The sequence below is a fragment of the Carex rostrata genome, chromosome 35, assembly GCF_964058835.1.
Source record: "Carex rostrata chromosome 35, lpCarRost1.2, whole genome shotgun sequence".
NCBI classification, from domain to species: domain Eukaryota; kingdom Viridiplantae; phylum Streptophyta; class Magnoliopsida; order Poales; family Cyperaceae; genus Carex; species Carex rostrata.
In genome coordinates, this window is record NC_135952.1 from 2,443,849 (window position 1) to 2,466,065 (window position 22,217).

Genomic DNA, 22,217 nt, shown 5'->3' on the forward strand with positions numbered 1-22,217 from the left:
GATTGGGTTGGATGTAAGATGTTATTTGAATTTTTTGTTTTTATCTATATAATCTATGAGGAGGGTTCAAATGCATCTAAATTTTTGTGCACTCAAATGCACCCTATCTTTTTTCTCCGTTTCTAAAGTCCGAATAGTCAATCCGAACCGTTAGATACGATCTATATATTAAGATGTGCATGGAGACCAAATTTTACATTTTTTGGAATTTTTTACTATTTATTAAGCCACTTTGAAAAGTCTCTGATCTAATGGTCCAGAAAATGTAAAATCAGCGATTTTCAAAGTGGCATAATAAATAGTAAAAAAATTCCAAAAAATGTAAAATTTGGTCTCCAAACACATCTTAATATATAGATCGCATCTAATGGTTCGGATTGACTATTAGGACTTTAAAAATGGAGAAAAAGGATTTGAAAGATAGAGTACATTTGGGTGCAAAAAAATTTGAGTGCATTTGAACCCTCCTCATAATCTATATGTATCTAATGACGCAATTTGTAGTGTGACCTATATATTATATTTATAGAAAGATGGGTTCCAGTGATAATATGATATTGAGAGGTTGGTTTAGATGGAGGCATGCATAAACTGAGGCATCCTGAAAATAGCTCTGGACGCGTAAGACACACCTTTAAAGCTATTTTAATTTTAGCAAGAAAAATTTATAAGGTATATTCCTGTTTTTAACTTTGAAATTAAATATTAAACTTATATTTTGAATATTCTGAATATTTTATAATTGGTTCAAGTTGTAAAATTTCTGATGTCAAATATTATTGCTTTGAATTATGAAAAATAAAATCATCAGTCTTTAAATTTAGTTTTACGGAAATAGATAATTTTATGATGCCGGAAGTTAGATATAGTAACCTGGCTATGCTACTTATTAATCGTGTTGTAAATAACGGTATGTGGTCGTCGGATGGACGGGGTAAAACCAAGCGATTATTCGGTATGCATCCGATTAATTGGAATTATGGGGACAATTTAACGTTTTTATTAAATTTATGTATATATATCATAATTTGTTTAAATTAATTAATTTAACTCATTAAACTTATCAAATAAACTTAATTTAACTTAGTTCTATTATTATAACATGACAATACGTTTATTTTTTCTTAACACATAAGCACTTTATATGTGTAAGTAACATATTTGTTTAATGAAAAATAAATTCAAGAATTAAGCTTTTTTAAATACTAATAACATATTATTTGAAAGAAATGAAACATTCTAATATAAAATCACTAAATTTAGTTTATGATAACAAATTAGTTTCATAAATAAACATGTCGTATTAATTGAAAAAAATACATAAGAAAAATACATAGTACATAAATGATAGAATGATTAATCAATTTCAAAAGTAAGTAAGAAGAAAATACATACATAAAAAATATTTGATGTAGATTACTTGGCCTCCAATCATCCCTAGACGCACCCTTCCGGTAATTTTGTGATGGATGGCTAAGTCCTAAATAGAAAACATAACACTCACTTTGGATAAATTCCAAAGCCTTCTACATTCCGAATTGGAACTCAAGACATTCATGAAAGTGGTTCCGCCACTGACTATGGCAGAATGTACCCTTCTACATTCCGAATTGAAACCAGGAATGATCGGTAGGGGGGGCCTAACTAGTTTCTCTCAGAATACCAGTTTTAGTTTCATATTATATGATTAAATGAAAAGAAACAATGGGAAGAGTGAAAAAGAAACAGAGGTGCCAAGCAGGGGCGGATGGGCACTAATCGGATTTAAATAACTAATCGGGTTTAAACCCATTAACTAATCGAATACTAGATAAAATACAACCAATATGAAAAACACAACAAACAATCTTTCATGAGTTTAAATAAAATTGAAAATTAATCAAAGTTTGAGACGTAATAATTTATGTGAAATATATTTTTTGTCGGAAGTTAGAACAAATAAATAGAGTATTATATCCAATCAATCATTTGGCAGTAATAACATAAAAAAGTTAAGTTACCTGTTGAAGAAACTTAGTTATCAGTCATTATTGGTCACGGGAGCAGCCCAATTAGTCCCTTATCAACACAGCATCCGGATTGTTATATACAAGTATCGCTGGCTTAATCCCACAACAAAATTAAAAAGCGCTGGAACATATGCAAAGGCTATAAAATAGGTGGGAGGTGCAGTCTTTAAAAGCACTTACCCGTTCAGGTCTGAGAATTATCAAAAAGGTTCATGAGCTGAATCAGGGGTAGGCATTATGTTAAATCAGGTAGGCACAAATACTAAATTGTAATGGGCCTACTAAATATTTCAAATTCAGGGGCCTCAGTAGATCCACCCCTGATACCAAGGGCTCATAAACAATGTAGGGGTGCCAGTTTTTCTTTTTTTTTAAAGGGCTCTTTATATTTTTATGGGTCAAGGGGGGGCCAGGGCCCAGGCTGGCCCAGGCCTTGGTTCCGCCCCTGGCCATAGTTGTCTCTCTCTTTTCTCTTCTTGCGGTAATCATGTCATTTTAAGGCTAAGTTCTTGATTCTACTCATGAAGTTTTAATATAATTTTACTTGGTATTTGAAATTGCTTTTGTTCGCTTGACTGCTTCTTTCTTGATTTTTTTTGTTAGACCTAGTCCGCCATGGTATTGACAACACTTGAAAAGATAGACACAATCAGGCCAACCAAGTTAGGACAAGGAGAATAAAAATACTCTGTATTGTTTTTGTTTGTTATTTTTGTTGTGATGTAGGTTGATGGAACAAAGGGTGGATGTGAAAGTACATCTTGTCGTGATTCTCAGCCTGGCAGTGGGGTCGTCACAAGCTCACAAATGAGTTTGAAATTGTTAGGATGCCAAGAAAGGTGGGATAAAGCAGAGTACTTAGTTATTGATACAAATTTTTTTATAAAAAAGAATTGTGTTAATACAACATAAGCAGATGCAGAATGGTGAATAATATGAAAAACTAGAGAAATACAACAATGATATTAAAATATAAAAATAAATTTGAAGTCCTTGAATTCAGACCATGATGTCTTTTTTGATAAAAAAAAACCTAGGCCCGTTTCAATTGACTGAAACATAGTTTACTTACATTGTTCCTAGAGTAAAGAAAACCGAAACCAGAACTACAGATAGTAGACTAAACAGCATAGTCTAACAGTGCCCTAGTATGAGTTCACAAACCAGATAGTAAGTTCAAGCTACATCCAAACTTAGCAGGTAAGAGTTTCAAGAGAAATAACAACAAAAACTCTCAGCTCACAAAATATATCAGAAAGACTCTACAATTAATCAGAGTCGACAGTATTGACAGACTCCACCAACACTTGTTCAGGCGAGGGGGCAGCAGCAGGTACCTCTTGTAAAGGGACTTCAGAAATATCACCTAGAAGCCAGTCTTGAGCAGCCTCTGCAGTAGCAGCATCCAGACCTGTCCACAAAAGAACCCAATTAGTAACTTGAATAACAGATGTTCTAACAGAAGGACTAGAAGTGTGATTAAAACAGATATCATTTCTCTGATTCCACACTGTCTAGGTCAATGCACCAAACACTGCAAGGAAAGCATTTCTATGAGGTTGACGTAAGGTATACACATATGCCAATATATCTGAGATGGAATGCCAATTTTCAATCATGTTCTGACAGTTGCCCAACCAAAACCAAATCTGTCTAGTCCTAGAGCAATTAACAAATAAATGACCAACTGTCTCTCTTTGTTGACAAAAATGACATGAACTGTTGCCATGCATTCCAACCTTTTTTGAGAAGATTGTTTTTGGTGAGGATCTTATTATGTGTTAATAATCACATAAACACTTGTATTTTGGGGGGGCAGCTTAGAGTCCCACCATGTGAGGGCATGCACAGCTAGGACTCCCCTGAAAGAAAGAAAGTTATAAAGAGATTTAACAGAGAACAGTCCATTAGATGCCCATTTCCAACAACTATCTCCTTCTATCTAAAATCGAAAAACTCAAGCAACCCGACCCGATATGAGCAACCCCATACGATAGTAATAGTTTTTAGTTTATGTAGTAAATAAAGAAAGTAGTCAAGAGAATCGTTCAACTCATATTGGTAGCCCTAGTTCCATCATTAACTAGGGGACTCCATATTGGACTGCCTCTTGTTTTATCGTTAATAAATAAAAAGAGAACTTAATGTGCAAAACATGGTTGAGGGGAAAGGAGACAAAGCATAGTTCAAACAACTCAAGACTCTCTTTTCTCAAAGTATGCATGCGTTACAAATCCTGATTCAGCCGTATCAGCTCAGTTTACAGTCAAAAAGTCTGATTCCTCGGAGTAAGTTCGAATCAGATAAACCATAAGCCACCGTTGGATCAGCGATTTTCAAAGCGGCTTAATAAATAGTAAAAAAATTCAGAAAAATGTAAAATTTGGTCTCCAAGCACATTTTAATATAGGGATCAACTTGAACGGTTCGGTTCAACGTTTTGAACTTTGAAAATTGAAAAACAAATTGGTAGCACCAAAGCTCAGAAACTACCACTTTGATCTTAGCCAACCTCTCTCTATATATATATATATTTTATCGAGTACTCAATTAGTTAATGGTTTTAAATTCAATTTGATATTTGTTTGTCCCCGACGAAAATCATGGATCCAACCCTAATCAGTGTGAGCACTGTGAAAGCTTCCTTCAATAAAAATTGACTAACTACTATCTATATTAATTACTTGCAGCGATATAAGGACCAGCTTAGTCAAATCCACATTAGATTGGCCCTTCCTATATTGGGCCGTCCTTGGACCGTTGTTGGGCTTTTTGACCCAAGACATTAGTTACTAATGAAACTATTTTCCAGTTTATAAAATATTATATTACCGTTCTGCCCTTGCTCTTTCTTCCTTCATTTCTTCTCTCCGACCTCTAACCTTATTATATTACTGCTCTACCATAATTTTTCGCAATTCTATGCGAAGCAACGAACCGCGATGGTTGTTAACTTTTTAAGCAAATTGAAAGACTAGTTGTTTCACCCAGCATAAAAAGATTCGCAGGATAGACTATGTTGTTAAAGAAACCACAAGCTGCCTCGACTGATTGACAGCAATTCTAAAGAGATGGAATTTGAAGAAAAAATATTTCATTGATAGTTACTAAGATTTATATAGGCTAATTAGCCGTTATGTTTGCCTAATTTGATACTAGTCGTTGTAGGCTTTTTTAATAACACAAATCCTAATTAATCTGATATTCATTTGATTGATAATGCAAATTTAGAAGGTAATTATTTCTGTAGTTGTAATGGGGATACATACTTGTTGCTTCTTCACAAAAAAAAAAAAAAAAAAAAGAAAAAAAGAAAGAAAAGAAAAAGTAAAACTTGAGAAATTGACCATGATGCATGTTTCTTTAATTCAATTTATATATAAATGGTAAAAAGTATATAACAGGGGACTACCCACTTTTACCAAAATAAATTAATAAACAACACTATTAAATTACATGAAGATAAGCTTTTTACTGACACCCATAATTAAATGCTATAATTACTACCGGATAACTAATAATTTACTATACTTTCCTCTATTTCAAATTCTCAATTTGCTTTCAGAAGCTGATGAACACAAATGATTTTGTGCTTAGTTGACTCAAATGGGCCAGCAGGTGGGCCGATAACAATGGCTACATGGGCTATCTTATCCTCTTCCTTTTGAGGTTGATCTGTATTACTTGTAATATCAAGTTAACAGGTGGTTGGGTTGGTGTCAGGCTCAGCAGAAACAGATGAGCATTTGGTTTTGAATTTCTTCTGGTAGACAAATAGCCAAAGAATAAGATACAATTTTTTTCATGAGAACCACTAATTGGTTGTTCCTAGTGGCCACTTCTTGCTGAATAGCTGAAAGAAACCGGTGAGATGACCCCAACCGGCTGGTTAGCAACTCCGGTACATTGCTATCCTGCTCAAATGGTTTAAATTAATGGCACTAGATCAGCAAGCTTCTCAATTGAATTCGCCAGTTTTTTTATAATATGGGTCAAAGGAGCAGGGGCAGTGTTGTGTTTCATGGAGAGAGAAAGCTGTATTACCAGAGCAAATAGATCATGGAAATTATCAAAGTATCACCAATAGTATAACAAACTTGTATTGTCTTAATTAATCATGAAAATTAACAAGTTAGCCTCTTAAAATTGGTCCCTGTCATCATAACACAAACAAATAAAGGTTCGATTGACCAATCAAATCCACAAGTTCAAATCAGAAAATCATTAGAGGAGATCAAACAAATCAATCATATTCAACAAAAAAAAACATTTCATCAACGATTCAAGCATTTCAAAGAAACTAAATACAATACAAATTCAAGCATTTCATCAACTGAATACAAGCAGTTTATCAATGAATACAATACAAATTCCATTTCATTTCTTCTTGTTTTATGAGATCTAAAGGGATTGAGTCAGAGAAAAAGGGATTTCATGTAAAATTAGTTGAGTTTCACTCTTCTCCTTGAATTTTGCCATTACTCTCGTTCTATCAATTTGTTCAAGAATCTTGCAAGTTGCAAAATTCCCAATTAAATTTAAGCCGTAGTACGTACCAGAGAGAAAGAGAGAGAGAGAGAGAGGAGACTTGCTTGGATTGACGGAGTTCCACGGAGAGAGAGAGAAGGGTTTAAAGATAACACATCTTCACAAAAAAAGGTTTAAAGATAACACATCATTTTTCACTTTTGCATGCATGCCTCGGAAGAAGGCCGGCCAATCGGCCATACTTATCCAACAAACCGAACTTGAAAGAAACAATCACTCTAGTATATTAATTTGCAATGCATTAATTAATTGCCAACATATATTAGCCCTATAACCTCTTCAGAACCTGGAGGAAATTTAAGTAAAGGATTTTGCAATCATGACTATTCACTTTGAATATTGGAGAGGTGATGTAATTATCATCACCATTCACTTTGCATATGTTTTTAGTTTAAAATTAGAGACGTGGTTTAGGGACAAAATATAAAAACTTCAAAATTGACAATGCATTGATACAAATTGTTTGGACCGGACAGAATACAATTGAATTGGATGGTCCAAAATTGTTCCTTTTAACTTAACACGAATCTCAATGCACAAAAAAATCCCCTGCGTAGGTGGGACCCACCTGCCGATTTAATTTAAATCGGACGACGGACGACGGACTGTACTATTCTTGTCAACCGCTCATATTAAAAAATAGAATTTTGTTTTATTTAAATTAAAGGGTGTCCGTTGTATTTGTTTTATTTTAATCATTTTCTCTTGACGGAAGGAAGACACACTCGCACTTTCAAGAAAACAACTTTCTTCGACTTCTCCCTCAGGAATTGTATTCATCTTCATAAATCAGGTACAAAGAGAGCAAACAATTACAAGAAATAATACAAAGATAATTACAATTACAATTACAAGAGATTGTTCTCCCAACACGACGGAAAAGAAATCTCTTATGCCTCCAAGTTTTAATGTACCAAAATTAAACCTTGATTAATGTATAAAAGGACACAATATGGCTTTTTCCTGTTTGATAGGGCTACACCTGAAATATATCACATTGTTATTAAGGAGTGCTCATCAGAACCATTTCTTCCTTACCAAATATGGTTGCAAGTCAAAATTTCAAAAACTTCTTATTGTATATTTTAGATATGGGAAATGAAGAACAGACCAGCGAAACCTTCAGCTAAATAGAAGTCTTGGATGTAGCGAGAATAGTGCTATTCCGATCCATTCAAACATACTCATGAACAGCGAGAATAGCGCTGTTCTCGCTATTCCTACAAAAACATGGAATAGCAAACTACTCTCTCAAATGTTCAATCGTTGTTCTCGCTATTCTAAATGTTCCAATACCTCATCATACCTCATATTTCATATCTTGATTTTCAAAAGCTAAATTATTGATCCGAACCATTCAATATGATATTTATACTAAAATATGCATGAGGATGAAATTTTAGAATTTTTGAAAATCTTTTACTATTTTTTAAGATAGATACAAAATCACTGTTTTTGGACTGTTAAAAAAACAGTGATTTTCTACCCATCTTAAAAATTAGTAAAACATTTTTAAAAATTATAAAATGTCATCTCCAACTATATTTTAGTTTGGATATCATGTTGAATTGTTCGAATCAACAATTTAAACTTTGAAAATGAAGATATAAGATATGAGGTATGATGAAATATGAAAAACATGAAGCATTGGAACCCTCCTCTCTCTCTCTATATATATATAGAGAGAGAGAGAAGTTGGCTACTCTACTTACATAAGCATATGATGGTATATGCTTATAAGTCATTTTTTTGTTTTCAAAATCCAAAAAGTCGATATGAACCGTTAGATGTGATCTCTATATTGAAATGTACTTGGAAACCAAATTTTATATTTTTCTGAATTTTTTTATTATTTATTAAGTCACTTTGATAATCGCTGATCCAACGATGATTTTTTATTTTACTGTTTTGTTAAGCCACTGTTGGATTAGCGATTTTCAAAGTGGCTTAATAAATAGTAAAAATTCAAAAAAATGTAAAATTTGGTCTCCAAGCACATTTTAATATAGAGATCACATCTAACGGTTCAGATCTACTTTTTGAATTTTGAAAACGAAAAAATGACTTATAAGCTTATACCCTCATATGCTTATGTAAATAGAATAGCCAACCCCTCTCTCTATGTATGTATATGTATATTTATACAACATTTTTTATTGTCTATCTCACTACTAATTGTATTTTTCCACTTTGTAAAACAGGCATCATGTCTAGGAAGATGTCTAACGATGAGCTATATACATCATCACGACAAGACGCCATTGATCTCCACGAGTATTTTTTTTTTCTATTTGCATATTTATTTAATAAAATTGATGAAAAGTAGATAGCTCACAATTTGATTTCATATCAAAATTATTTTATTACAGGAAAGCCAACAAGTTATTCAGAGAGGCCCAGGATGCTCACAGGCGGCAAGATGACAAGTCGTGTAAAAAACTAAAAAAGATGGCTCATTTCAAATTGAAGAAGGCCCAACAATTGCAGAAGATTGCAGCGGAGAAAATATTTAATATAAAAAATGAAAAAAATAACAAATTTGTAGTCGACCTGCATGGTCTGCACAAATCAGAGGCCGTGGATTATGTTTATCAACGCCTAGTCGAACTGGATGAATCTAGTGATACACCACCACCTCTCCTGGTCATAACAGGTATTGTGTATAATACCAACTCTTAATTTATGAATTCAAATTGGCAATATCTTGTTGCTATTTTTTTTAAAAAATCTATATGTGGTAAATGTCGTATATTTGTTTATTAATATGATTTTCAGGGACAAATAATTATTTTAACTTAGATCGGTCTAAATTATTCATGTTTAGTTGAAGTCTAATGTTAAGTCATGGCTTAAGGTATGCCTTGTTTGGTTAGAGTTAGTGGAGAACTAAAGTTTTGGAAGCGTAAGTTAATTAATTATTAATTATTAATAATAATTATATAATTATATAATATTAATATATTAATAATAACTATAATATATTATAATATTATTATAATAATTATTTAATATATTATAATATTATAATAATAATTTAATAAATTAACAACATAAGATATTAATTATATAATTATATATTAATTATAATTATTAGTAGTAAGATAATAATTATATAATATTAATATATTAATAATAACTAAAATATATCATAATATCATTATAATTACTATTTAATATATTAGGAAAAATTATTAATAATAAGATATTAATTATATAATATTAATATATTAATAATAACTATAATATATTATAATATTATAATAATAATAATTTAAAATATAAGTATTAATTATATAATTATATATTAATAATTATTAATAATTATTATTTATAATAATATACTAATTATATACTAATAATACAATATTATACTCATTGGAGTTAGGTCATGACATTCAATAAAATTAAACCATTATATGAAGCGATTTAATTTAGGTCGATTAAAGATCAGCTGATATCATCTTAGATCGACTCAATTAATACTCATTTAATGGAATAACAATGACTTAGGTCACATGATATATAAGACCAAGTCTTAATTTATGAATTCAAATTGGCAACATCTTATTGCTTTTTTTTTCTTAAAAATCTATTATGTGATAAATGTCGTTCGTAAATTAAAACATGCAACATCTTGTTGCTTTTTTTGGAAAAAAATATTAAATTTTTTTTAAAAATTGTTTAATGCAACATGGTGTGATTTAATTTCAGGTAGAGGGATCCATAGCAAACACGAGCCACAATTACCGAGTGCAATTAAAGATTTTTGTGATGACAACGGGTACGTGTACATTCATTTTTGTTATATCTCATTTTAAAATTATTATTAGATTTTATTAATATTTTTACAAATAATATTTTTATTTAGAATAATTATTTGAGTACCTTCACTCCAGTACTCTTAAAATCCATGTACTCTATTTAGAAAAACTATGTATTATGGTCTCCACTAATTATGTTGTCCCTACTAATTATTATTCTAAAAAGATATTATATGATCCCCACTAATTATTATTCTAAAATCTCTGCAACACTCTTCCTCTATGATCTAACTAATTATATGGTCCATGCTAATTATGTGGTCCTCTTTTCTTAATCTCCACACTCATTCCCGTGACAACTTTCATATATATAAATACTTGAAAGATAAAATATTAATACTTTGATACACAACTTATTACGATTATCTCTTTTCCAGTCCCCCAATCGTCCCATATCAACCTTCCTCTAATCAAGCAGTGGGGACTCCTTATCACCACATTAACCTTACTCAATCGTTCACGCGTCAACATTCCTCTCACAAAAATAGTTTACCACATAGATATACATACTTTAGTGCAAATGTATGAATACTTACAATACTTGATATTAATACTTTCATAAGTCATCTAGTGTCATATGTAAGAAGTGCTTGCAAATATAGGAATAAACACTTGCATGCCGATGAATACATGTGTGGCAATGAGTCCGAAAGTACATTATCATGGATCTCATTTGAAAGAAAAAATTGCGTAGAAGATATTTGTAGTTTTAGATTTGTAAAATTCCTCATAGATCGACACAAATATAAATGAGATTGAACGGAGGAAAAAAATCAAATTCTAAAAATGTGTATGGTCCCCCCATGTAGTTTGTCCCCTATAGATATCTATGGTGTGGGCACGTTTGAGAGATTTGGTTGGAGAGACAATTATTTACGTTAAAATTGTTCATTTTATAGGTATAAATACTTCATTGCATATGTATTAATACTTTATAAAAAAAGTTATGTGTAAGAGTTTTTGCGGTCCTCCAAAATAGTTATAATAGTTATGATGGAGGTACACTGCAGATACTGTAATGAGGTTATCAACCTCTCTTATTTATGTTTAATTAAAATGATAATCATTTTTCTCTTTTAGGTACTATTATAAAGAAGGGATCAGGCTCGGAACAATTCTCGTATCAAACCACATCTTTTAAGCCATCAGGAAATTTGAGTCACTGAATGATGGGACACACAAATAGGAATCAACTCAGCAACGGTGGAGAAGGAATGAAAAATAAGAAAAGTATCCTCTCAGGTATTGTAAAAGATTCTCCTCACTTTACGGTTTGAAATTAACTCCCATCTGTTTAGAAATTTGGACTAGCATAAGGGGTTTGAAATTAACTCTCATCTGCTTCGAGATTTGAGCTAGCAAAGGGGACAGGGATTCAAATCTGCTTTGATGTCTCGTTATTAGATCTAATATTCTGACCAATTTCTGTACCAAAACTTGTGTTTCAAACCACCAAATCGTCTAGAATGTGGTACTGCTGCCTTTTTACTCTTATTTGCAGGAAACAGGCGAAATTGTGAAGTCTGAAGACCTTCATGCAGGTCGCGTCACTCCTGATGCGGGTCGCATCGCACCTCAACGCGACCTCAGATGCGACACTCATCAGTCCCTTGAGAGACACAAGAACGCGGGTCGCATCACGGGATTCCTTGCTACAAACCAATTGATTCTGCATTCCAAAGGGCAAGAGACATATTCCTAGGGTTTAGACTTGACAGCTAACTTGGAGACGAAGTCGAGAAGCAAAAAGACGAAAGTTTCTTCACAGATCTTCTTTGTTCTTCGGGTTTTGTCATGAACAATCTTTTCATCAATTATTTTATTTACTTTTTGATTATGTTTGAGTAGTTTATTTAGTTTCTAGGGTTATGATGTAGTTTGAAACTTTGTTTTATTATGCATGTTTGAATCAGTGTTGAATATTTGTGTTTATTTGATTCGAGTATTATTTTAGTTGCTTAGTTGAAATTGATTGAATGATTCTTAATTGTCTACTGTTAGATGTCTATAACATCTATTCTAGTATTTTGACCTTGATGTTTCTTTCAACCAGACCAAGTATTTGAGATAGGTTCTCAAGACCAATTAGTAACTGTAAGGTGAACATTTCTATTTATCGTAAGATAATGGATGCCTTTAGTAAATCGAACAGGTAACTTAGGTTGAATACCAATAAACGTGAATTTAGGGGTTGAAAACCCTAAGAAGGTAAAATTGCATTTCCATCACCAAGTTTATTAAGCCAATAAATGAGAGTTGAGGTTTAGAAACATCAGGTACGATCAGTAGAGCCTTACGCAAAAAACCAACACAGAAAACTGAACATGCTGTATTCACTCGATGCCCACACAGGCCACGTCATATCTGACACGAATCGCATCACAAGGGTCACTTCTGAAAGGAAGCGGATCACGTAAATGGTGCTGAGAGGCAGAGTGGAAAATGAAATCAGAAATCCTAAAAACGCCTTTTTACAATTGATAAAAACCAAACTTTTAATTACTGTCATTTAATTATTGAAATCAATGTTTTATGATGGTCTAGAATTTTCACATCAAGTAATTTTTTATCTATCTTAAAAGTTAGTAAAAAATAATCTAAAAAATATAAAATTTGGTCTACAAGTACATATCCATAAGGAATCATGTTGAATGACTCAGGTTAACAATTATAATTTTGAAAACAAAAATATTGATTCATATTACAGACCAACTAGTGATATGCATAGTACGATCGACTCACTCTAATTCACTGAAGCATGGAAGAAGCAAAAATTGTCTAACAGCCTGTTTTTACTACTTTGGTTAAAGACTTCTAACGATATGATCTAAACAAACTGAGCTAAGATATGCAAAAAAACTAAAATTGAAGCAATATCATCCAACATTTTTCCCAGAACAAAAACAAAGCACACGACCATTTATTATAAATCATATAATACAAGTTTTTTAATAAATGGCGCTTCTTAGTACCTAAATTTGAACAGATTGCACATGTTGAATTTCATTTCCTCCTCTTCTTAGAAGGTTTACTGCTTTCAAGGCGTTGCCGTGCCTTTTCAAACTCTTCATCTGTTGGTTCAGGTTGCGAATTAGGGTTGCACTTTGAAACAATAGAAGAAAGAATGGAGTTAAATTGTTCCTTTCTTTGGCTTCTTCTCTCAGTTATTGCTAAGGCCAGATCATCCACCTCTTTATTCCTTTTCCTAAAAAATGGTTAAATAAACGATTAAGAGCAAATTTTTAACTTCAGGGTAGTTGTATTGCCAATTTGAAATAAAAAAAATATATATTAAATATACAAGTTTAGGATGCGAGTTTGAGATTCCACCATACCTGCAGCATATAAAATCATTGTCAGTTTAATTTTGTTTCACTTTGTAGTTTTGGATTGTGCCTTTTATGTGGGGTTTCTAAATGATGACTCAGGGTCAAGGGCTTAGTTAAATGCATTTTAATGCTGCGCTATAAGGGCATAATTATATGCATTTTAATGCTGTGGTTATAAATAACCTATTACAGTGTTATGGATATAAATTTCTAAAATGGAAAACATATAGGGGTTTATAAATGCTAACTTGGAGGGCCTAGCTAGAGGATTTGTAGGAGGCTCATTTTCTATATTTCAACTGCCCTGCAATATGAAGAAATTATTAAAATAAGAATACGCTTTTATAAATTAACAAAATGACACTATATTGAAGCTAGAATTTGGATTAGCATGTTAGAACAGGCAATGTATCGTAAGGTGGATATACAAGTCCATCATACTTGTGCAAAAAAAATTACTTTTTCCCATAATATTCTATTGGAACATGAAAGTTGTAGTTAATCTTAAGAAGATCGAAAAGTACCATCATGTGTAAATAGGAGAAATTAGTAAACACCAAAAAAGAAAATTAATGAACAATGAATAGACTCTGTGATAAATATTGAGTTGAGTTATATTTGAAGAAAAATGCCTGAGTCTGCTTTTGAAATTATTAAAAGCAAATAAATTCATTTCAAAACAATAAATATATGCTTCATTCTTCATTCACCAATGAAAATATTTGTTCAAGAAACACCGAATGGCAGTTGTGAATTACCTGATGGATGTTTTCCAATTACATCTCGACCTCTAGTCTCATCAAGCTTAGGACAATCCCGAATATAGACATCCTGTAGAGATGCAAGAAACTGGAACCCCCCTAGCAACTGTAACTTGTGACATCTACCCAAATGCAGCTTTGATAGAGATGCAAGAAACTGGAGGCCCCCTAGCGACTGTAACTGGTCACACGAATACAAATTCAGCTCTGATAGAGATTTAAGAGTTTTTGTAACCTCAGCTGGAATAGATACCAAATTTTGGCAAGAACGTATAGTCAAAGTTTGAAGGGAAGTGAGGTTTTGCAAGCAATTGGGAATTGAATTTTCAAGGTTCCCACAACCTTCCCGTTGAGATAACTCGTAGATGAACAATTTAGTGATGAAACGAGGGAGGTGAGAAATAGTTGAGACCTCACAAAAACTAAACCGAACTACAGTTAAATTCGGTAAAATCCCTTCCTTCAACCAGCCTGGTGATAAATTTCGTCCTCTATAACGGTTGATTTTCAACTCTTTGAGATTATAATGGGGACATAAACCATCAAGTACATCATTATCGTGTTCTCCATCTTGACCAATGAGACGAAAAGGTGACCATTCCAATTCCAGTTGGTTAATGAATGGTTGATTGTTCAGTTGTGCTTTCTGAGCAGCTTCTTTGCTGGGAACATATTCAAGATCCTTTATACGAACATATCCACTGAGTTCCCAAATGATCTTTAAATTCTCAATTTTTGCATTTTTGAAGGAAAGAACCTGGCGATCAAGCTTGATTGCTTTAACAATATTTTCAAAACGTTCTACCAAGGAGACCTTTGTAAAAGGCAAATAGAAAAGTTGTAAATTAGCCAATTTGTTAAATCCCTCGGGGAAACATTTAATCTCTGAGCAATCACTCATGTTTAGATACTGGAGGTTGTAAAGGTTACAAAAGGACTCTGGCAATGTTTCAACATTTGTGCCAGAAATATCCAGAATCTGAAGATGCTTTAGGTTTCCAATGTTTTTGGGTAGCTTCTTAATTTTGCATTTTGCAAGAGATAATGATTGAATATTTGTAAGCACATTGCACCAAGTTTCTATTCCAGTAATGCAACAACTGTTAGGACTTACCTTTAGAGAAAGCAATTTCTTATATTTGCTCAACTCCTTTTGCTCCTCTGGCTTTAATTTCTTTTGAAATACTGATACATGCCGAATATCCAGAGAGACTTCCTGTTTCCCATTTTCTAGGCAAAAACACTCATCTTTTGTTATAGATAGGCACACATCATGCATCAGATCATGAATCACATATTGGTCTCTGTCACCAAGTCTTTGGAAAAATCCTCTCCTTGCAAGGTCATCAAAGTAACGGTTCGCCTGGTTTCTCAATTCTTTGTCATTATCTTGAAGTCCGATAAAACCTTGCATGATCCAAAACTTTGTTAACTCAGGTTGGGTGAATTTAAAATCTTTTGGATAGAGTGAGCAAAATGAGAAACATTTTTTCAGATAAGTGGGTAAATATTGATAGCTCAATTGAAGTACGGGAAGTATATCATGTTCCTCTTTTTGTAATTCCCACATTTTACTGTCTTTGATATTCCTCCAGTGTTCAACACCTGAGTTGTTTCTCAAAGCACCTCCGATTGTTATGGCAGCAAGCGGAGATCCTTTTAGCCTTTCACAAATTTCCTTACCTATAACCTCCAATTCTGGATTAATATTGTTTGATTCGGCAACTGAATCAAATGCACATCTCTTAAAGAACTCCCAGTAAATATGGTCATCTAAACCCTCCAAATTTATAACACCTCCAGAGCCAATACTCGTGCCTGGAATTTTCACACATTCTGGATCCCTAGCTGTCACCAGCACTACACTTCCTGGATGTGCTCCTTTCATTGGTGCCAATAGACTTTGCCAGTCTTTGCTCCAAACGTCATCAAGAACTAGCAAAAATTTCTTGGAATTTAATCTCTTTTGTAAATCTTTTTGCAGTTCATTTAAATTAGTAAGATTGCACTCTTTTTCATTTTTAGTGGCACTACCCTCAATCATTTCTTTAGTTAACCTTACCAAATCAAAATTATCAGAGACACAAACCCACATGATTAGATCAAAGTATGACTCTACAGTTTTATCATTGCAAACCTTTTGTGCAAGAGTAGTTTTCCCAATGCCTCCCATGCCTACAATAGATAAAACAGATACATTCTGTTTCTGATCCATTCTGCTGCTACTCTCCCCAATGTGTAAATTAGAAATATTCACTCTTTTCACTCTCTTCCTTTTACCAGATCCAGAACTGGGAACTCCCATTAAACAGATCACTTCGTTGAACTCTTTATCACGCCCATACACATTAGATATATTAAGAAATGTGCTTGTAATCGGTCTAGCAGTTTCGCCAAATTGGTTGGGATTTTCTGGTATGCCATGACTGGAACAGATTTTTTCCATTTCATTATAGACGTCATTAAGCCTATCAAGAATCCCTTTTACTATCTTTGGGAAATCCCTCATCCAGTTCCTCAAAAAATTAATACCTGGGAAGCCCTTCTCGACTTTATTCTTCAATCTTTGGTACTCCAATTCATCAACTATGCTTTCAGCTTCATAGACGGAATCTTTAAGCTGGGAAAGGAGCTCGTCTATGGGGTTGTATTTAGGTAATCGCCAGCATTCGGATCTCTCGATTAGGAGTCGTGCCTTAGGCAATGCCACACGAAGCTTTAAGAGGTAACTATCGACAGCCGAGGCCTCAAGCCAAGAATCAACAGCAGATTTACCAATGGTTGACACCAAAAACTCGACTGCTTTATCCCACAATAAGTTCATTCCCCCCTGTTACGTTTATCAACCAACGTAAGGGAAAGGATTAGACAAGTAGTGAAATAATAAGCAAAAAAAAAAAATCCTTTTTTCCTCTATACCTTCTTTGGAATGAATTGAAGCAAAAGTAGCCTTTCTAACAATAGGAGTCCCCCGTCAAACGAAGAGGAAAAACAGAGATGTGCAAGCCTTTTTTTCTTGAAGTTTCCTGAAAGAAGAAAAATAGTATTTTCTTGTAACCAAGGTTCCGTCCTCAGCTGGAAGAAAGAAGAAGGGATAAATGGCGAAGTGAAGTTTGGTGATGAAAGAAGCGAAGGAAATGTTTGGGAAAGAAGAAATACCGTGTGGGAACTTGACAAAAAAAGAGTGAAAGTGAAATAGTACATTGATTTAATAATTCTTTTAAAACCCTAATTAAAGTTAACACTGGTGATGTACTCCCGATTTTTTTTATTAACAGAAAATAAAAATATCAAAATAGGGGTGAAATTTCAAAATATAGGAAGCACGGGATGGACGGAATAAACCATTACCTCCAGCTAATTCTGTTTTTAACCACGCAAACATGCTAATTCAAAAAAAAATCTTAGACAGGATAATCCATCCTGTGCAGTACTCTGGTTGGGAAATTGTTCAACCAGTTGTCTATCCTATTCCGAAAAATTTGAGTAACTGGAAAGCTCCTCTCGACTTTATGCTTCAAACTTTGGTACTGCAATTCATCAACTATGCTTTCGGCTTCATAGACAGAATCTTTTAGCAGGGAAAGATGCCCGTCTATTGGGTTGTATTTAGCTAGTCACCAGCATTCGGCTCTCTCAATTAGATGCTGTGCTAGAGGCAGTGCCTCAAGAAGTTTTAAGAGGTAATTATCGACATTGTTCCTATTAAGCCAAGAATCAACAGTAGATTGAGCAATGGTTGACACCAAAATATCGAGTACTTTATCCCACAAAATCATTCTCCCTTGTTACGGTTATCAACCACAAGGGAAGGATTAGAGTAGCAAAATAAGAAGCAAAATATTTTTTATTCTTTGTTCATGTCACCTTCTTTGCAATGAATTGAAGCAAAAGAAGTTGCTTTTATAATAAAATGGGATTTCCCCTGTCAACCAAAGATGAAAAACAGAGATGTGCAATTTTTTTCCCTTTATTTTTAATGATGAATGGAAGAAACACAACAAAATGAATGTTAGGACCATTGTTCTGAAAATCAGAATCAAAATCGGAATCAGAATCGTGATGTTAGTCATGGAATCAAAATCAAGTGAATCTGGAATCTACTGAATCAAACTAGAAACCATCTTTTTTTGGAAACAAAAAGAAAATTGCTTGTAGTAAAAAATTGATTTTTTTTTTTTAAAATAACTAATTTCCTGAAAAATTATGATAGCTCCAAAAATTAAACTCAAATAATATGTTAATGTAATATATGCAAATATTTAAAACTAAATAGGTAGCCAATAATGAATTCTCACATAGAGTAAAAAATATAAACAAAAATAAAAATATTATATATTTGATTAAAGATAAATTTAAAATGCATGTCAATATTGTTTTTAAAATTGTTTTATATAGAATTACAACTAAATCACACTTTTTTAGTGTTTATTATCTTAATTTTTACAGAAAAAAATACAAATGTTACGTACATATAAAATTAAATACGTTAAATGTTGAGAATACACTCGGCAGCTAAGAGATTTGGAAATCAAACAAGATATGCTAGGATCCTGATAACGTCAAAATATATAGTGAAAATCACTAATTTTTAGTACGAAAAATAGCAGAAAATCATATGCATAGTATCTATTTTCCTGAATTATGTTTTTAGGCTATTTTGGCAATTTTTGGGGAAAGTTGCGAATTTAGGTCAAAAACGGAGCAAAAATGTCATATCTAGGCCGATTCTAAAGGAAGTGTCAAAATAGGGCATCACTTGGAGTATGCAAATACCTCACACAAAGTGCATAACATGTAACATGGCAAAATTCACTGAAATTTGGCTAAGTACAGTGCCTTACAACCTCAATTATACCGCATGCGGTGTAAATGGCTATGCCATAAGGGCACACAGATTGGATCCGTGAACTGTTTAGTTTGGATGAAATCTCAGCCGTTGAATAGCAACCTTCTAGGATGATGAATCTCCAGATGTGGCAGGCCTTGCTACGCATTGAAGTCTATTTCGCTCCAAATATAACACAAAATGCTATATTTGGTACCCATGTTCTCCCATGATCCCCATGACTCCACACCCTTAGGAAAGACAATATAAACCCCTCTTGTAATAGAAATTAGTGTGCATATTTTAGTTGTGTAAGTCCATATTTTAGAGCAGAATATTGTGTGTAATTTCTGGAGTTTTGGAGAAGAAGAGGCTCTCGAAGTCCAAGGCGGAAGAAGGAGTCATCCAAGGAAGATGTGTTCTAGGTTTTAGGTTATATTTTTCTTTTATTACTTCTTTTATTTTGTTATGGCTTTGAGTAGCTAAGATCCTCCTCTCTAGGGATGGATGTAATGAATTCTAATTTATCTCTTTACTATAATATTTAATTTTATTTTATGTCTATTTGAGATTTTGTTATACTTAGAATGTTATTGAAATATGTCCTTGCATACATAGTTCTGTATACTATATGCCAATGTCCTCCACATACCTATAGGTGTTAAGTCATTGTACCTCAGTGTGAGAGGGGATACAAATAAGTACTATAAACACTTCGACTAATGAGGCTTGGCAGCAGTTCAAAGACTAGGGTTAGAACCTAGTGGGCTCCCTTGGCAGGATATAGATTAGATAGCATATCAAAGTATAATTAAGAATTTATTTATTACTTGTAATGAATAGGGTTTAGGGTTATTACTTAGCGAGTAATAGAGGAATATAACTGATTAGGTTAGTGTGAGTGATTTAATTACATTATATCATGTGATAGTCTGAACTGTCCCTCACAAGCCGACCTTAGAGTCGGAGAACCTTTCAAATACGCATAGAACCGAACCCAAGCACTCGTAGGGAATAATAGTGTCGGTATGCGGCTCTACTCTTCGGGGTGGTCTATATCGCATACGGCAGTGACAAAGGCCGTATGCGAGTAGACATGAGTACCATAAATATGCATTGAGATAATTAGAAGGATTTCTTCCAAAACCCTAGAGGCTCTCTAAACTTGGTTTACAGCAATTAGCATCTTATACCTTTACCAGAGTAAACTGTAAAATCACCCTGTACCTTTATTTATTTATTTATTTTATTAAGTATACACGCTACCCAATTAAACCCGAAGAATCTAGACTAGTGTTATTGTTGTTAAGCTACTTAGATCTATCCCTGTAGATCGACACCCGACACTACTATATGGTAGCATTAGAGTAACTAAGTATATATTTATATACTAAAAGTTAGTAGTCTCATTTAGAGTCATCAGATTCATATCTAGTAGAAAAAGAGAAGAAGATGTGAAGAAAGGAAGATGGATATGCATATCATATATATTATTTCATATACAGATAATAGTTGATTTCCTTCTAAATTATATTGTGTATTCTATGTTTAAAACATGTAATTGATTTACTAAAGATACCAAGTTGTATTGATAAAAAGGAGATGCTACAGCCTTGTAAATTAATTAAGAAAGAAAAGAAATAAAAATTAAGAAGAGAAGAGAGATTCATGGGAGTCTTGTGTTTTTGAGTTGTTATATATATATATATATATATATATATATATATATATATATATATTTTTACATTTCTATTATTATTTTTGACATTAAAGAATCAAAGTAACAAAAAAAAATTGTAACAAAAAAGAACTTTTATTTTATAAATAAAAGAACTAATTTTTTTAATATATAAAAAAAACTAACCATTTGCTCATAAATTTATTTATTACATTAGAGCAATCCATCATGTATTCTCTAAGGTTAATTTAATTAGCAACTTTTCCTAATTTACATTAAAAGATTAAATAACATAGGTTTAAATTGACGAGTCCTACTGTAAGAAGGTCCTTCTTCTTCTCTTCTGTATTTCCGGTATGTGCTTCCTTTGATGTCTATACTAAAATTCATATTCCTCTAACCATAATTTCCTCCACAATTGGTCAAATATGTGATAATTCGGTCAAAACTATGATAAAATTTGGCCGATATTTACGATTCAACCCTGATTTTACCGGTTTCCTGTACAAAAATTGCCTAGCCGAGTCAAATCGGGAAAAATCGGCTTGCTTCCAACAGATTTCACTCCAACTCGGTTGAGTCAATTCGGAATCGGTCGATTTTGTAAGACATGATTAGGATACTATGATTTATGTGATCCAATCCTACAGATCTAATCTCCAAACAATCAACCAATCGACAATAATAACTATTTAAGATAATTTATAACGATCCAAAGTAAGTTTGAACTATAAAAATAGAAGCAACAATTAAAAAATAGATCGGAGCCCCAATACGGATCCAAGTTCTTCTAACTCAATCAAGAAGCATGCATGATATTTATGGAAACTAATTAAGCAAAAACAGAACTGCAAATAGATAGAATATAATTGTTAACTAAATATAAACTAATTATGCACTACGTGTGCTTGTGAAACTGCTAACCACTTACTTTTTGAGTGTGCTTATGCAAGGTCTGTTTTGAACCGTTTGTCTAATCGCTTGGGATATAGACTAATGGTTTTAGGTGATTCTATTGAGCAGACTTGGTCGAGGTCTAAGCGTTTAGCTATGGCAGCTGGAATTCAAAATGAAAGATGTTGGATTGTATGGTTTAGCATAACCATGTGGTTTGTGTGGAAGCAAAGTCTTTAGAGATAATGTGTTGCCTTCAATGAATTTAGTTGATCAAATTCATGAGGGATTTTTGTGGATGAAATTTTGCAAGGAAAAATTGAGATAGATATGAAAGGCTGTAAGGACC

The 22,217-nt window shown here is 32.9% G+C and overlaps 1 protein-coding gene across 4 annotated transcripts; it reads right to left on the bottom strand.

Annotated features, from left to right (window-relative positions):
* Positions 1 to 13,030: 13,030 nt before the first annotated feature.
* LOC144549472 (putative disease resistance protein RGA3) lies at positions 13,031 to 22,096 on the bottom strand. Of its 4 annotated transcripts, XR_013509688.1 has the most exons (5): positions 17,388 to 20,954; positions 14,466 to 17,298; positions 13,956 to 14,011; positions 13,680 to 13,713; positions 13,031 to 13,583 (listed from the first exon to the last, which is right to left on the bottom strand). XR_013509688.1 is itself a non-coding variant. In XM_078298217.1 (4 exons), the coding sequence occupies exons 3-4, from the start codon at positions 17,290 to 17,292 to the stop codon at positions 13,549 to 13,551; spliced, it is 2,862 nt and encodes a 953-aa protein (XP_078154343.1). In that variant the 5' UTR covers positions 17,293 to 17,298; positions 17,388 to 17,494; positions 21,906 to 22,096; the 3' UTR covers positions 13,031 to 13,548. The 4 variants fall into 4 exon arrangements, 3 of the variants coding, with proteins under 3 accessions (XP_078154343.1, XP_078154342.1, XP_078154341.1); XM_078298217.1 differs by lacking the exons at positions 13,680 to 13,713; positions 13,956 to 14,011 and adding an exon at positions 21,906 to 22,096 and having other exon boundaries at positions 17,388 to 17,494; XM_078298216.1 differs by lacking the exon at positions 13,680 to 13,713.
* Between the last annotated feature and the right edge of the window lie 121 nt (positions 22,097 to 22,217).